This window comes from Amphiura filiformis, chromosome 6 (assembly GCF_039555335.1).
Source record: "Amphiura filiformis chromosome 6, Afil_fr2py, whole genome shotgun sequence".
Lineage (NCBI taxonomy): Eukaryota > Metazoa > Echinodermata > Ophiuroidea > Amphilepidida > Amphiuridae > Amphiura > Amphiura filiformis.
This window is the reverse complement of record NC_092633.1, coordinates 73,598,294-73,616,846: the sequence shown is the minus strand read 5'-3', so window position 1 is coordinate 73,616,846 and position 18,553 is coordinate 73,598,294. Positions and strand designations below refer to the sequence as shown.

The 18,553-nt window shown below is 33.9% G+C and overlaps 1 protein-coding gene across 2 annotated transcripts in view; it reads left to right on the top strand.

Moving 5' to 3' along the window:
• The window catches only part of LOC140155997 (ras-related protein Rac1-like), a 31,886-nt gene extending 19,811 nt beyond the window's left edge, over positions 1-12,075 (top strand). For both annotated transcript variants that reach the window (XM_072179055.1, XM_072179056.1), the window contains one exon: positions 150-12,075. In XM_072179055.1, coding sequence (XP_072035156.1) covers positions 150-230 — 81 coding nt within the window. In that variant the 3' untranslated portion in view covers positions 231-12,075. The remainder of the gene's footprint in view (positions 1-149) is intronic.
• The last annotated feature ends 6,478 nt before the right edge of the window (positions 12,076-18,553 follow it).

The following is an 18,553-nucleotide window of genomic DNA, read 5'->3' as shown; positions in this document are numbered from 1 at the left end:
ACATGTCGACATCAAAAAAACATCTCAACAATAGCACTTATAGTAACATTTATTGAAGATAATTTGCCAATTGTAAAATGTCTTTTTTTCTTGCATCTCATTCATTGAAAGTCTGAAGTGTTTTCATAATATTTTTCCTCTTTTTCTAGGTATTTGAGGAAGCTGTGAGAACTGTACTTAATCCCAAGCCCCAAGCTGACAAAAGTAGGAGGAAGTGCTCAATTTTGTAGGTATTCCACTGGTTCTCAAGTGACCTTTGACCTTCTTTTGCCACCGTGTCAATTAAGGTGCAGTAAATAATATAGAAACAAATTTTATGATATTGTCAAAGGAAAGTATATGTTTATCATGTTATGAATGCTCAGTAAGTTATGACTGGAAAAATGCAGACTACCATAAGAATGGGAGAACGCTTGTTATATTGTTTTATAAATTATGTTCCTCCAAATGTGTACGTTTTTCTTTTTGATTTGTATAAATCAGGGCGGTGTGAATTTTTACACTATTTTATGTGAGAATTCACAAGCTGGGCACCATGTGAATTCTGCGAAAATATTTCCGTGTCCGCACATAGATCTATATTTTTGGGTGTATTGTTAAAAGACTAAATGCAATGATTTCTTGTTTTGTGTTGTTGTTGTTTTGAAGTTATTTCTTATCAAAAGAAATTGTGGGATCATAACAACCAATAAGTTTTTAGTGGGTTTGCCATCGGACAAGCATCAGCAGATGTTCTCTGTTGACAAGGGGCGGTCTTCAGTAAACGGTTCTTTTCAGTTTTCAGAGCCACCAAACCTTTTCACATTAGCAGATAGACGAGGTCTGCTTGTTCTCTGTTGACAATGGGCGATCTTCAGTAAAGGGCTCTTTATCCACCAAAAACTTTTACATTAGCAGATAGGCGAGGTCTGCTTGTTCACTGTTCAAGAGGGACAGTCTTCAGTGAATGGCTCTTTTCAGAGCCATCAGTAGGCAAGGGGCATGTCTTATACTCGGGTACCTTGTCCTGAAGAAGTCAGAGTTACTCCTAACACAAGCTTGACAGTTCTAAACTTGTCCGACGATGAACCCGCTAAATACTTATTAATTCTTTTTCAAAAGGTAGCTCTGCATGGTGCCCCACTACATGTAAGAAACTGTTAATCGTTATTATTATTATATTATTATTTTTTGTTGTAAAATGTTTATATGTGTATTGACCACTGTATGTATTATAGTTTTGCACTGAAAGCGTAGTCTCCTATATGGCACATCATGTATAATAGATATATTGGCTCAAACATTATCGATCTTAAAATTGTTTCTCAAATATTGTTTTTGATACTTTGTAATATTTGCTATGTAATCAAGTCATTTTATAATTCTTAATTAATACAGGAACACACTGGGTTTCTGTATAATCCATCAACCACCATGGTATATTGTGTGACAGATTGCTTACAACATTTTCTTAAGGGTACAATACCTCACTTTTCACAGTTTTAGAATATTTTAATATCACTTCTTGAATACATTAAAATATTGATTTCTGGAATTGTACTTAAATTATTACCATGAACAGCCTGAGTAAGATCTTTACAGGAAAGAAAGAAAAGGTAAACCATTGTGTATGCTATTTGAAAGGAAATATTTCTGTCAATTCTGTGTGTTAGCAGTCTCTTACAGTAGCGCTATACTTTGATCACTTTGAAATGGGCAGGGATTATTTTGGTCTTGGTTCATCAACTCATTGATAATATTCCACCTTTATGTGTGTATTTATAAATTAGCACAAGAGCTTGTTACATATTATGCAAGCACCATGTATATATGTTGCATATCTGCAATGGGATCAATTCTAGATGTGTTATTAATTTGGCAATGTTATGAGGCCTGTCTAATTCAGATTGATCAGAGTATAGTGCTGAAATAATGGTGTGTTGACTGGATTCTTATACTACAATCCAAGACTGAATTGCATCTGACGTCAGGACAAATGCGCGATGTGATTAGTTACTGACATGCGCAGGACATCATATACAGGATGTCATATGCAAACTAGTCTTTTTAATTCTCTCTTGGATTATAACTAAGATAACAAAAACATTTCACTTGTGGTGCACTGAAATGTTGCACAGTTTCCGAACAAGATGGAATTGATTTACATAAAGAGTTTCAACATATCGTAAAGTGCAAAATTCATTAAGTCAGTTTCATAATAGTACAGATCTCTGGTTCATGCTGCAATCATGAAAACAATCATTGAATATGGTGCACAACAAGTTCATACATAGTTCTCAGATGGTCTACAAGGCGAGTAAAGTGCACACACATCATGATGCATGACAAATATACCTCTGTACAATTATGATACCGTAAGTTACAGCGTTTTATGTATGATATGCATCATAATAAGATATACATATTTAAACTTCTGACATCTATGATGATTGAAATGTTCTTGTAACCTTTCACAATTATAGATGAAAGCTTTGTGAAGCAAACCTCATAACATTACCAAGTGGTATAGAATAACATAGGGTCAATAATGCCAGTGCAACAGACATAGTGCTTGCAAAATATATACTTGTGTCCATTAACACATGTAAGGTGGGATTTATTTGATGAGTAGGTGAACCAAGCCAACACCTGAACTGATCTGGTTTGTAATGTAAAAAGCCATATTGGAGTTCCTTGCATGCAATGCAATGCATTGTGGGACAGTTTTGGTACAGCTTTGAACTCTGTCCTGTAACCAGTGTTGAGAAAATTGCTTTAATTATCATAGGTCAGAGTTTAGCTGTACCTCAATTTGCCAAACTGTCCCACAATGCATTAGGAATGCTGATATCCATAGACTAATACAGACTATTCACCAACAATCAAAGTTCTTATGATTTGTATGCTGTGAATTCTCGCCTAATCTTGAGGGCGTGTCTAGCAATCATGCCAGTGTTACGTACTTTTGTGTATACGGTGTGTTCACGCTAAAGACGGTGTGTGCGTAGCAGTTTCGTCTGTCATACTTAATGGAACGACCGGGCCTTATTATCAGGTGATGCTGGGACTGTGGCTGTTTGTGGTTAGTCTGTATCTCTTTAGTCCATGCTGATATCACTTATTGTCTTATTAATTCATTCAGACATTGAATACTCAAGTTAACAGTATCTGATATGAAATATGCATCAGTAAGAATTTGTAGATGCTTTATATTGAATATCAGCGATATTATCAACATTTAGTGCTCCTGGAACATAGCTGTTTGCTATTCATTCATGGAAGTTCATCTGTGTTGGTATAAATCATGATTTTGATTTAAACTTTTGAACCAAACACAAGGAATTAATTCCTACCTTGGAATTTTCAGATGGTACTCCATCTTTCATCAGCGAGTGAGTGACTGTATCAGGTCGTGATCTTTTTGACCTTTGACCTGATAACAGACTCGTAGACTCCTGGTGCTATTCATAATCATGGCATTTTTTCTGTAACACTCCAGAAGCATAACATGTTGAATGAATATCAATTTTGCACTCAATGTTCAGGTTGTTTAATGATACAGGATTTTGTATCCAATGAAATACATTTTTTTGTGTGAAAGATTGTACTCTTTTTCTCGGTTTTTTTTTAATTGACACTTTTGATATGTCAAAGTTTGGAGTGATTTATTGTGTGTTGTTGAGTTACAAAAGATTGAACAGATAAGTCATCAATGCCTATTGAAAGTTTGTAAACAGTGTGTGAAATAAGTGGATGTCCTATTGTCTGGACTCTTGATTTTCACTGAACCACCGGGTAGGCAGTAATCATTGTTTGTAGTTGAAATGAGTAAAGGAGACTTTTTCTCTCTATCTCATAATTATGCTCATTATTTTGAACCAGATGGATTGCTTATTTGTCCAGTTAATTCACACACTGTGACTGGAATGATGTGTTAAATCAGTCGATTTTATGAGAACAATAAATTCCAAACGTATCAAGAAAATTATGTACCATTGTTCTCAGCTCTTGTTTGGTACACATGAGAAACCCTGGTTAATATATGCAAGACTCAAAATTGATTCTGCTAAAATAATGCCTATCCACACACAGTTTGTTACTTGATCTTGTTGTTGATTCTCACTAGATTAGTTTGTGACAATCAATTTTGATTCATGCAAAGTTCATCAAAAACTACACTCCTAATTATATAATAAATTGTATTTGGCATGTGATCTCTTCAAATATTAATAGTGAAACAAAGTCGTATATGCAATGTATGCCTTGTGATGATTTTAAAGACTTGCTTTTTATCCAGGAACTTGTCTTGTTGCGAAGAGTCTGGTTCTTTTTGAAACAATTTCTTTAGTGGCTTAGCTAATAAGGAGCCACTTTTACTTATAGATGACAAAATGAAGTCTTGAAGGCAACTATTGTAGGTGTGACCTTGCTGCATTCACAGGACAAAATTGTTTACAGAAAAGAATATGGGACAACGAAGATCCAAAAAGCTTCCCAATTTGTATAAGTAGGTAGTTCTAGTGCTTGAAGGCAACTGCCATACTGTGCAAAGTCATGGCAAGATCTGCATGAAGATGACCTCCACAATGACAGGTACAAATTATCATTTTATAGATTTAACATGAAAGGTTAAAAAAGTTTGACAAATATGACAATGTGCATCTTAAAGAGAATCTTTTCAAGGAACTCAAATATTACACCAATTGTTTTATGTTCTATTTTGACATAGCTCAAGAACCACACTGACCTGTTGTGCTAAAAGTGTGTTATTTGGGTTTTTTAAAGCTTCTACAATTATTATTGCTATATTTCATTCTCGGATACAAGTGTATGTGCCGTATGCGTACTACAAATGTGTGTGTGTATACTTCCCAGAAGCTCTGACCTAGCGACTGGCTGCCTAGTAATAACATTGCGTAGCATGATTGGTTTAATTTTTTTGAGGTGTTCATAGTTTACAACGTCATATGCATGTGGAATGCTTGTTGACGCACTTTTTGCTTTCAAATGAGAATGTAATATAGCGATAGTAGAAATGTGTGTTACTTTTCACTCTGCAATGTGAATTTTGAATAAGGTCCTAAAATGTTTCTAAAACTTAGTTACTTATTAGTGTCGCCTGAAATTAACCTATCATAAGCTGGTAGTGGTATACTTTGTTTTGCTTATAATTGGCAATATTTTGTCAGTTTTTGCTACTGTGTGTGTCAGTTAAGTCCTAACATGCACATGCATAAATTCACCTAAATTCACAGTCATGTATACGCGTATGTCCTGTGCCCAACTTTGTGCAAGCCATTCTAATGAGTCTATATCAAACCACAAAGTTATGAGTCTTTGCCAATTATAGGCCAATCAAAGTATGGTGAGGAATGTTATAAGTTTTATATATTCACCAATACTACCATGGAGTCTGTGTTTTGTTTGACAGTGTGACATGTAGGGTGTTTGAGAATCAAGCAGACTTGGTTCAAAAATGCACTGCCTTGAATAATGAAGCAAAAGTATAACCCTGTAATGACTTGTGTGGGTAAGATACACTTCCAGTGGTCTTATCAAACGAAACTTCTGTGCATTTTTACTGATGTGAAGCTATGTTATACATAAATATTGTAAATAGGAAGCCTATTTGTTTATATGGCATGTGGGTAAGCCCAAGGAAGTATGTGAGTTAAGCTTGTAAGCTGTATTAAATTAACAGAAATCAGCATGAAATTGTTCAATATTTTGTGCAATGGAATTTCATCAGTTTTGGGTGTTCTTCATGTAAAAGTTAAGCAATCTGATAATAGAAAACATGCAAATGACAAGTTATAAACTGTAACATAACTAAAGATGAAAAGAGTGCACTGTGTAACACATCTTTCATTTAAAAAAAAGCAAAAAAAAAACCCATTCTGGAGAATTGCCTAATTTGGCATATTGCTGAATATCATCAATCATTGTTGGGACCTAACTGGGAATCTATCAAAAACTTTTCCTTAAGTAATATGTACATCCAGTCCAGTCTTGAAAATAAGGACCAAAATTATGTCTTTTATCATTGGTCATGAGTAATGTAGACTGCAGACCTTTTTCTGAAAAAGTTGACAAGAAATTCACATATATTCTGTGTTAGGGGATTATGATTGCATCCCATTTCATAACTCTTCCACCCTCGATCAAAAATTAAACACATGGTGGTGACAAAAAAAACCTGCAATTGTTGGAATTTGGGAGTAGTTACTATTAAGCTAGCAATCTTGCTAATCAAAATATTTGGAGCTTATGGTGTGAAAGCATACTTTGTGTAACTGTACTTGCCTGGAAATTTGAAACTCTAGTTTTTGTCCTGGTAAAGAAAGCAAGTTGTGTCCTACAATTTACAGATAAGAGTAATGTACATGTATGTCCTAACAATGCGAGTATATAAACTTAAAGTTAAGTGTGACAAAAGCTTCCAACTGCTTGCAAATGCGAGTTTACCAATGCAAGTGTAACAAAAAATATCCATGCAAACAAAAAACAAAATTGGAATAGTTATAAAAAAGAATTGTATTTAAACCATGCTTACACCTTATCCTATATTTAAATGTAACCTTTGAATTCCTGTCAATAGCATTTTGTAATGAAAAACTAAGGAGCTCAAATTTGTCAGTGCCATATGACATTTTGACTTTTTACTTTAGATGGGTAGAATTTTTGACAAAACAGATTGTTTTTGCATAAAAGCCTTCAGTTTGCACCAAACAACAAGGAGCAAAAGTCTAGCTAGCTGTTGAAATCCTTCCCATCAAGATGAAAGTCACAGTAACATATACATGAACTGAAATTGTTATCGTACAGAAGAACCATGTTTGTGACAGACATTTTGTTGACAGCTACGGCAAGTGAAACAATGAGTTACAAAGTTATTAACAGTGACACTTTTAATGGAGCTGCAAAAAGGTTTACATTTAATTCAAAACCAGATATAAACATTTGAACCGCCCCATTACCTATCAATGCTATATTTGCATTTTCAAAATGGAGATTAAATCTCAAAATGAGTGTGACAGTGAATTAGTGTGAAGCTCATAACATAAGCTTAAACACAAGCTTCCCTGTGGGGTTAAACCTTAATAATAAGAAAGTAAAAAATGCCATAAGCTCAAGAGGATTGCATTACTTTGGTGAGCGCTCAAATTGACACTAATTTTAAAACTGTAAAACATGAAATTATGGAGATTCATAATATTCTGCAACTTTTATATTTTGTCCATAAACTGTATGAATTGAAATAATGAATATGAGAAGTGTAAAGAAGAATATTATATGAAGCAAAAGATGAAAGTGGTTAAAGTGCCTGGTTTATTGGGTGTACAGTATGTTAACATGTAAATATATGTATGCAAAATATGCTATGCGGATATTGAGAATGTAGATGTAGACTACAAGAATGGTTAATAAAGCTCCTTGTACATGTTACTTTGGCTAAGAAAGTAACTTTGGATGTTTTGTATGATGTTACTTTGGCTAAAAGTAACTTTGGATATATTGTTACCGAGGAGGAATGAAGTGGGTGGGTGAATGAGAATTCATACAAACATTTGGTTATTCATACTACATAGATTAGTATACATGATATAAAATGTAGCTATATATGGAACAAACAATGCATATTTCTAAGACAAAACCAATATTGCTTACTTGACCATTTGGGTTCTCCCGGAAATCCTTTGGAAAAAAATGATATATGTGACATGATCAAGGGGAATGAGTCACATGTCGGCAATTTTCAATTAGCAGTTTTTTACACCATTTTCTGACAGTTTACAAATGCTACATTTTGATGCAAACCCCATCAAAATCGGACATCTGGTTACCGAGTTATGAGCAATTTACAAATGGCTGAAAACAATATAAAACAAAAGAATTTGAACACTGTTTTTGCCAATATCTCTAAAACAATATTAGCGACATCCGACTCATTCCTCTTGATCGTGTCACATATGTTATTATATCGGCAATGCACATGTTCAACCATGGATGATAATCGTTGTTGGCAAAGTCAATGATGCACTTTATGTTTCTTTTTTAAGGATGTTGGGAATTACCAAAATAATGTCAGCCCTGTACCACACCTGTAAGGATAATTATAAGACTCCATTTTGAAAGGAATTTAGACTATATTAGAAGTAATTTTTCCATTATGATTGTCTGCAAAACAATTTAATTTTCTATATATATTTAATATATTTTTTGCTTTAGTTTTGCATACTGCTGTCAGTGAGGATGTGATGTTGCAGTGTTTTAGATAAGAGAGATATGAATATGTGCAAATTAAACTTGATAAACTAAAATACATGTAGTCATTTTCATTGGCATTTATCAAATCATTAATGTTTATTCCTCATTTTTTCCCATAAAAATACATTTTCTCTGAATAATGTATTGCATGCATTTATTGCCTCACTTTATTGGTATACAATTTTGATTACTTTTGTTGCTTTGTACAGCCAGTACAAAACTAATTGTGGTAAAACTGTGAATTGAGGCTTTTATTAGATACAGATGATTGCAGTTCCAAGCAGGATAAGTCAAATTCAACTAGTAATCCGGGGGGATGTCATTAGAGGAAAGACTTGAGTGTATTTTTTTTCAGATTAAATTATGAAGAAAGCATATATTTTCATATTTAATAAATATAGCCAGTATAGATTCTTTTACTTACACAGTTGATTGATAGCAAGAAGTAGCATTTTGATGAAATGCTGCAAGTTACACAGACTAGAAGTTAGTTTCTATTAAATGCAACCATACTTGTTCATAATAATGTTAAACATTTAGTCCACTCAGTGTCATGGCAGTTTTTGCTACTGTAATATTTATCTTTAAGTAATGCAATGTTTATATATTCGCTTTCTTCCTTGCATTTTTTTTCAACGAAAATGAAACTGATTGGATAACTGTGTGTAGTCTGTTTCAGTTTTGTGTCCTAGGCCCAAGTTTGAAACAGTGCAATGGACATGTGACTGGTATTAGTAACACTGTCAGTGGCACAACATAATACATGTACTGATAGTTTTTTCAGTCATGATACACACTCTGATATTTCTATTGGTGCACAATTATGCAGACACAAGGTTTGTTACTTTCCATGGGTGCCTGATTCTGTTGTAGAGATGATAGCCTAATGTAGCGAGAATGATTGGGAAAGGTAATTGCAGTGGTACTTTATGTCTAACTTAGCTCAGTTAACAAGGTGTGTTGTATAGCAAGCCAACATAAGTAGTAACTGTTTGAACTGATACATTTATTTCTACAGGTGTATGTGAAGTGTGTTTAATGAAACTGGTTGGGAAAAAATCTTTGGTCTTTGTCAGTATTGGAATCATACAATGGATATTACTCAATATTTGACTGTAGTCGTCCTTGTTTGTGGTCATAATATATGATGTGTCAAGGTATGGCACAAGCAAAAGCTACTGTGTCAGCTACTGTGCAGCTGATATTATGTATCTATACATATTACAGATGTGTGTGTTCAGCTGTGCATTTGATCATGCTGTGATGTATCAATCTGAAATGGGCACCACTTGTAGTACCTTTCGCTATAAGAGGTAATGCAAAACGATGTCACTCATGTCTCAAGGTAGTCATGAGTGGTTGATCTAGAGACCTGACCCTCTGTTTTTTGGAACTGTCTTCATTCCAACATGGCTGCCATTTCAATTGTTATAATTGAAGACAGAATTAAAAAGACTAGTTTGTGTCTGACGTCAGGGCAAAGGCACGGCATGATTGGTTGCTGACCTGCGCTGTAAAGCATTTTTGGTCCGTTTGACATGACATCATTCGCAAACTAGTCTTTTTTATTTTGGTCTTTAATTATGCACCGTGTCGGTTGGTTTATTGCATAGGCTCTTTTGGTATGATGTATCAAGCTGAAATGGGCAATTGTTGCAGTAACCTTTCATTATAATTGGTAGTTACCCTATGTCCAGAATTCATTACTTGAAAGATAAATCATTATAATAATTATGGGTGTCTTGTCTATGAGGGAACTCAAGTACCATCACCATCATTACTCTGAGGGCTATATTGAATCGTCATTAACATATTAACAAGTTTTGTCTTACATGGTACATCCTAGGGACCACCTAGCACCTTCTGAGCAAACACATCATTTGTATAGCTATAAATACCACCAATGTACCAATGCAGTACCAATATTTTCAAAGCTCTTGTCCAGAACGTATGCTTGTACTAGTGTTAGTTTTGAACTGGTTTTATCTCAATTCATCATGTTAGTGCTTCCCATGCTTCTGTTTTTGGTTGGAAAAGTTGTTGATCAGAGTGGTTTGATTTTGCACTTTTAAGGAGTTAGTAATAATGCTTCTTGCATAATGTTGAAATATTAATAAAATGTTGCAAGCCGAGGTAGTATCATACATGTAATATTTCTCAAGTGATTATTTCCCAATTTAAAAAAAAAATGTTTTGATATTTTTCAACATTAGGGCCCTAACATATTTCTTTCATATGTTAATATTGCAATTTATTCTGTAACTGTTATGATAATTAATTTAATGCAAACTTATGCCAAATTTGGGTGACTAGCTGCCTTCAGCAAAAATATTAATGTGCATAAAAGACAGTCCGTGGCCCAAATTTTTAATACATTTGCATAAATTAGTAAGCATATTTGAATTTCCCCCCTAACAATTTTATTATTATTAGTATGACTAGTATTATTACTGTGATTATGATTAGTATAATGAATATTAATTGTTACTACCCTTTTCTAACATAAACTTGGGATTGTATACTGTGAAGTGAGAGTTCATAATGTGATATGAATATTACTGTAGCTTTAGGTTTTATATTTCGGGGAATATTTTCTGCTCCTGTTGCTTTTTTATGTTACAGCATTCTTAATGTACAAGTTATGTAAAATGAAATTAATTGTTACAAGATGTTTCTTTCATTTCAGCTCAAAGCACATTCCTTATTGTATGATGGTTATTGTTACATGCAATTTATCAGGTCAAATCATTAGAACATTTCAAATCACCATATAGACTCATCAGTAGGGCTCAGTTGCTATGAGTGAACAATTGATCAAAAGCCACGCTATTAAAGAATTATACCTCACTCAAAATATAGGAATTGAGAATTGGGATGCATTTGAAAGGCTTATCACTTCTGTGTGTGGGTCTTTGAGTTGTGTGTGTTCTGGAATAGTTGTAAAATATGGCTCCATGATCCACATGTAAAAAGAAGGATCTATGAAAGTGTAATTAGTGTCATAGTCAACATGAAGAAAAATTGCATGCAATAAGGGAACAGACCAAGATATTGATGAAGCTCAATAAAATGAACTAGTTTCATTAAAAGGATCCCTCCCTCCTCATTTGTAAGAATTTTATTAAAATGGATCCCTCCCTCCCCATTTGTAACAAACCTGGATTGGGTCAAAATAACATCAAAAAGTATAAGAGAAATCAACATTTAACCCCTCCTTCCATAATGAAACTAGTTTCATTCATAAGAATCCAATCATCTTTGGTGTGTTTCCTAAGTGTAAATTCAAAATATATCCACTGTACTTTTTTCTGATTGCTGTTTGACACGCGCATACTATTTCCGATGTGTATGCGAATATCCAAAGGAATAAATAAGCACCGCTTCCCCCAATAGAGCATTTCACAGGTAAACCACTATGAAATGCATCCCTCCCTGAGGTAATATAAGCCTCAAAGCTTATTAATTCTGTATGGGCCAGAAATTGTGTAAATGTGGAAGTGTGTGTAAATATCCATGAAGTTTTTAGTTTTCTTATTTAGTGCATTATCACATTTTTAAGTGATAACTTAAATTGCATATGACTTTCAAATTTTAGAATCATTATATGCATGAATTTACAGAATCCACATTTACACAATAATAGTCACTGAAGTATTTTTTGTGACACACAAGTCCCATGTTTATTTCAGTCTCCATATGTACAATGTATGAGTTCAGTGTGTTTGGTGGGAATATTCTCATAATACAATGGAAATGAGTTTAAGAAAAGAAAACCATTTATGTTACAGTTGTTCAGATAACAAGGAAATAAATCATTTATTGTATATATATTTGAGCATCATTTACCTTTTGTATGTTGTTGTGTAGAGTCACCAGCAATGTAGCAACCTAGCACAGGTTCCTCGGTTCCCTCGGATACACATTGAACACATTGATCACTAGTGACAAAATACATACAGGAGACAGAATTAGTGATCAGGCATAAAAAAAGGTTTGTCTCAAAGCTCGTGCACGTATTTGTAAAAAAAAAAAAAAAAAAAAAAAGAAATTAAAAAAAATACATTTCAGCATTTGTTTTCAAACCACTTGTGAGCTTTGAGACAAACCTATTTTTTTTTGCCTCATAAGAATAAAGTTATGAAGAAACATTAGCATGAGCAAAACCATTGTAAGCAGATAATTAATTGCATCCACACTGAAGAAGAATAGAATCTAGCAAAAAGTATTGAACACAAAGAAAGAACAAAAGTATTGAACATATGTTGCTCTGTTGCTAAACCCCTTACATCCATTTGCCCAATTATGAGAACACATCAAAAAATCATCAAAAAAAAAATTACTGATATATGGGGTTTTCAACTAAAGCAGTTTATGGCGGGATGCTCATCCTACCCAAGCATCCAGCCAAAAACTGCTTTCGTTACAAACAATTACAATTAAAAACAAAAATATTGCATCTATTAGACTAGGTATTGAACATTTACAAAATCCAACAAAAGCATCACATACCGAAAATAATTGCATCCAGCAAAAACATTTAACACAAACAACTACATCCACAAATGAATTGAACACACAAACACTTCAATCCTACGAGGACATTGTACATTCACAATTACATGCATAGAACATAAACATTTCCATCCAACTAAAGTTAATTTTTTATTACTTCCGTGGTCCGGGTACGCGCTGGTGAATTGCATTCCAAGAAATAATGGTCAAAGTTTACAAAGGGGTAAAAACTAATATTGTTCCGATTTGGTTAAAACCTATTCCAAAATATTCCTCAGGTCACAATGATTCGGAAAATATAGAGTATAGACGATTGCTTCCACTAAAGTATTGATAACACCAACAATTAAACTCATTTTTGTTAATGGTGGATTTGGGCCCTTCCACTTAGGTATTCGATTGTATCCCTTCTAAAGCGTTGAACACACCTTGTATTCCGACTAAAACATTTATTTTGCAAACTGAAGAGACAAAGAAGACCATTGCATCGAACACAAACAGTTTGTATCTAACTAATTCATTGAACACAAACAACTGCATCCAACATTAAATACACCAGCAAGTGCATCCAGCTAAAGCATTGAACACACAAACAACTAAATTTAACTGAAACATTGACCACAAACAATTGTTATATCCAATTCAAGTATTGAACACACCATCAATTGCATTCCAACTGAAGCACAGTTTTGGCAAACTGAAAGACAAAAAGGCCATTGCATTCACCAAAAATATCAAACACAAACAATTGCATTAATAGCAGCAGCATAACCAACGGCGGGGAAGGGGGGGGGGCAGAATCCCCGCAGATGCCTCCACTTTTTCAACTAGGGGGTGGCCTTCCAACCTTAATTAAACCGATAGTGTGCTATGTGTCGCATGTCTGTGTGATCATAAATAATCAATTCTCTATTACAGACCCTGAAAAAAGTATAAAATTATGCACCAAATGGCTTAAATTGGACCTTCATTTTGCATAATTTTTCAACCCTCTGTGTATGGATAAATAAATCTCACTTTTCGCTTCTGCCTGGGCACCCAAGTTAACCCAACACCATATGTTTAAAGCAATAATTTGTACAATAATAGTAAAAACTTGTCCACGAATGGCTTCAATTTGGTCCTTCATTTAACCGGATTTTTCAAACTAAAATTATACAAAATAGTAGTGCCAAAATGATCCACCAAATGTCTTCAATTGGGCCTTTAGCTTGCAAAAGTTTCTCACTTCTGAGGATGGATCACCCCCTTTCAGACACCCCTTTTCACTTTTGCTTTGGACACCCAACATTATAATTATGTTTAAAGCAATAAATTATACAATAATAGTGAAAAAATGTCCACGAAATCACAAGTGGCTTTAATTCAGCCTTTATTTCACCAATTATCGGCTTTTTAAATTTTGCCAATGATTGCACACCAGCAAGAATATCCAACTAAACCATTACACACCAACAATTGCACCCTACTAAAAGCATTGAATACACCAACAATTCCATCCTGACTAAAGCATTGCTTTAGCAAACTAAACAGGCATATAGCTCATTGCATCCAACAAAAGAGCGAACACAAACATTGCATCTAATGGACGCATTGCACAACACACCAGAAATTGCATCCAACTAAAGCTTTGAACGCACCAACAATTGCTTCAAACAGATGTATTAAACACTCACTCCATGATATATCCAGCAACTGCATCCAACTAAAGCATTGAACACAAAAACAACTCATCAAACTTAACTAAAGCATCGAAAACAAACAATTGCATTCCAACTGCCCAACAAACACAAACGTGTTTAAAACGTTTCAAACGGGTTATATTTTGGGTTTTGGTAAAAACGTTTTAATAACATTAAATGGCGGGTTTTATAAAGGTCATGAAAACGTTTTAAAACGTTTTGTTTGAGAATACACTGCAACAACATTTTAAGAATGTTGTCAAAATGTTAAAGTAAAATTATTTTTGCAAACGGTTTTTGCCAAATGTTTCGTCAACAATAAAATGACATATGTTAGAATATTTTGCAGTACGTTTCAAGAAAAACGTTTTATACCCTTTATATAATCCGACATTTAAACGTTTTCTGGCAGCCTCTTCCAACCTTGCAAATGTAGGAATGTAGAAAACGTTTTGTGTTTGCTGGGTAAAGAATCAAACACATACAATCGCATTCCAATCCAATTAAAGAATTTAACACACGGTTGTTTGATGGGATCATTTATTAGTTTTTCAAACAAAACATAATGTACAACCAAATTTTAGGCTTAAACAGCTAAAAGCGATATCATGCTAATGTATACAGATGCTTTTGAGTCATTCGCAACTTTAATTTCCCCTCTTTTACAAAATTCAGTTTTATAGCATTTTTAAAGCTTTTTTGGATATAAAATGAGCATATCAATGACAAAATTGGTGGCGCTATTTAGTTACTGGAAATGACTCTTTCAAGCTTTTACTACAAATAATCCCTTTTATTGTTTGATAAAATATGTTTATAAAATTTCCTTGTTGCTTGTTTCACCTATTCCAGCTGTTTTAATAGCAGTATTAATCACCTACCTCTTGCAAAATAAAGAAATACGATTTATGATAAATAGCGCCATCTATAGTTTGCATTTTGTTAAAAATGAAGCCGATTCTATATACATCAAACAACCGTGAACACACCAACAATTACATTTCAACTAAAGCTGCCATTGTTTTAGTAAACTGAAAATTGAACACGCAAAAAAAGCTATTACATCCAACAAACATCAAACACAAACAATTGCATCTAACAAAAGCATTTAATATACCAGCAATAGCATGCAACTAAAGCTTTGAACACACCAACAATTGCATCCAACCTTGGATGCAATTGTTGGTGTGTTACTAAAGCATTGAACACCAGAAATAATAGCTTCACAGAGAAGCATTAAACACACCAACAACTTCATCCAACTCAAACGTTTGGACACACAAGCACTCATATAAACAATGCATTGTACACAAACAATTGCATCCCAACTGAAGCATTGTTTGATTGCACTAACAATTGCATCCAACTAAAGCTTGAATAAACAAACAACTACATTCAGCTAAAATATATAAGACAAAGAATTACATCCACTATTAAAATTAATGAACATAATGCATTTGCATCTAACAGAAGCATTGAACACATCAGCAATCGTACATCCAAATAAAGATAAAGCTTTGAAGACACCCACTGTTGCACCCAACTAAAGCATCAAACACTCCAACAAGTGCATCCAACTAGCTGAAGTTCTGAACACCTGCACAAACAACTCCATTTAAAATATAATTGAACAGAAACAAGCATACTGCAGTTACTGTCCGTTTTCCTATACACAATACACAGTGCTCTTTCCCATTGACGCGTGACCTTTACAAATAGCCCTACGTTAACAGTATGGGGATATGACTAGTTAACGTCGCTGTGTGAAAAATAACCGGCCAATATTAAAAGTACTCTTCTAAAGTTCTAGAAAATATAGTTTTTAACATGTCCTAAATTTTTAGCTAATTTAGATGTTTGGAAATATTCGTACTTTGGTGTTTTAGTTAATGTTATAGGTAATAGTACATTGCCTAGTTAACGTCGCTGTGTGAAAAATAACCGGCCAATATTAAAAGTACTCTTCTAAAATTCTAGACAATATAGTTTTGTAACATGTCCTAAATTTTTAGCAAATTTAGATGTTTGGAAATACTCGTACTTTGGTGTTTTAGGAAGGATATGTAAACGACAGATAACACCAAAAATATGAAGAAATTATTTCTAAACCGTGTTAAGTCAAAAATCATTATGTTGCTCATTTTCAAGAATGCTGGTTTACAAAAATCATGACATTGTCTGATTTCGTGAACAAAGCCACACAAAACATTCTTTCCTTTCGTTTCCTTTATTATCTGTTACCCAACTGAAGCTATGAATACCAGCTTTATTGTGATATCGCACGTGAAAACAGTCACTTGTGCACAACCAGAGAAGATCCGATTTAATCAGTTGAGCTGTTTCAATGAGTGTTATCTTGGTTTAATAGCTTTTAATGGGGTTAAGTCCTGCAAAGGTCGAGATGAATTCTACTGTAGACATGACTGCATCATGGTGCACCCAAATGGCTCCAAATAACTAAAGCGTTAGACACAGCAGCTATTGCATCCCAACTAAAGCATTGGACACAAACAGGTGCATCCAATTAAAGCATTGGACACACTGTTACGATTCGCTAATGACTCAAGGCCAAAACACCTTTTTCCCAAATTCACTTCATTCATTCAGAATGCACAACAAAACATACTGTTTAATTAAGTTAACAATATCTGAGGCTTTAATCAAAATTAAAATATGATTTGTAATGATTTGATACATAAACATAAAAATACATGCACAATCAAATAATCTATTTATTTATTTATCTAGCAGCCTTCTTCCTGTAGTTGGTTACCTAGTTCACGTTCTATTGTTCTTGATGTATATCCTGATTCACTTGTCCTGCGCATGCGAAGATTACTATTCAGCGAAGTTCACTGAAGACTTTTATATCCTTTGCATAAAATCCTCGCTCAATTGACTATCTCCAAAATGGTGGTATGTTCACCTTACACGTAATTTCTTTAGGAAACAGGCCCGTGTCGTACACAGTCCCCCTGTTTCCACTTACATTGACAGATGTGTTGTTTCATAAACCAGATCTCAGCAAGTCGATAAAAGAATATAATTTCCTTTCCTGGAAGAGGTACGCAGTTTGACGTAAACTAGATCTTCTCTGACATTACTGGCAGGTAGTAGTACATTGACTACACAAAACATTTCTGGTTCACAATTTACTTTCATTGAAGGAAATGGACTGAAAGCACATTAGCTAGTCCACAACAACACTGGTAACTATGTTGAATTGTGTAAACATTTTCTTATATGCCAAACATTGAAAAATCCCATTCTATTAATAGCCAATTACTACCTTCACAATATATGATGTAATCTGGGATAGCATTATAAGAGATCTAGTGGAAAATAGATATCTGTGATTGTTTTTGTTTTTTGCCAAAACCTCAAGTTTTCCCTTCATCCAATCAGAAAATGTTATGTATCGAACGAAAGCTAACACTTCCCCCCAAAACATCTTTGTTACATTAGGTCAACAGATAACGCAAGGCGAATGTGATAAATCTGTGAAAACTGCCTATCCAAGCACATTTTTTTGGACCAAAATGTAGGTTTTAAAAAGTCAAACCTCAAGTTTTCCTTACAAAATTTTTCAAATTTTATGTCATTAAATGAAAGAGCGCACTTATATTGACAATATACTAGCTTTCATTAGAATGAGCAATGGCCAATTCTCTTTAAATTGCTGCAAATCTTGTGCTGAGTTATGACTTTGCTAGAGAGCGCTTACAAATTGATATGAAGCTTCTTGGATATAGGCCTACATATTTCGTGGTTAGTGATTCTTTGTAGCCCTGGGGGGCATACTAGTTGGATGATCCAAATTTCACGGTTAGTGGTTCTTTGTAGTCTAGCCCTATTAATTTATTTTTTCTCATTATTATTATTATTATTATTATTATTATTATTATTATTATTATTATTATTATTATTATTATTATTATTATTATTATTATTATTATTATTATTATTATATTGAAGACGTTCCGCTCTCCCCGTGGATCATCTGATAATGGGGGGCAGATGATCCATAATAACAGACCTCGTTACAGTCGGTTCCGAGCAAGGTAATAAGCCCGATTGTTGGTTACACTTGTCTGTCCTGTAAAAATGCCCCG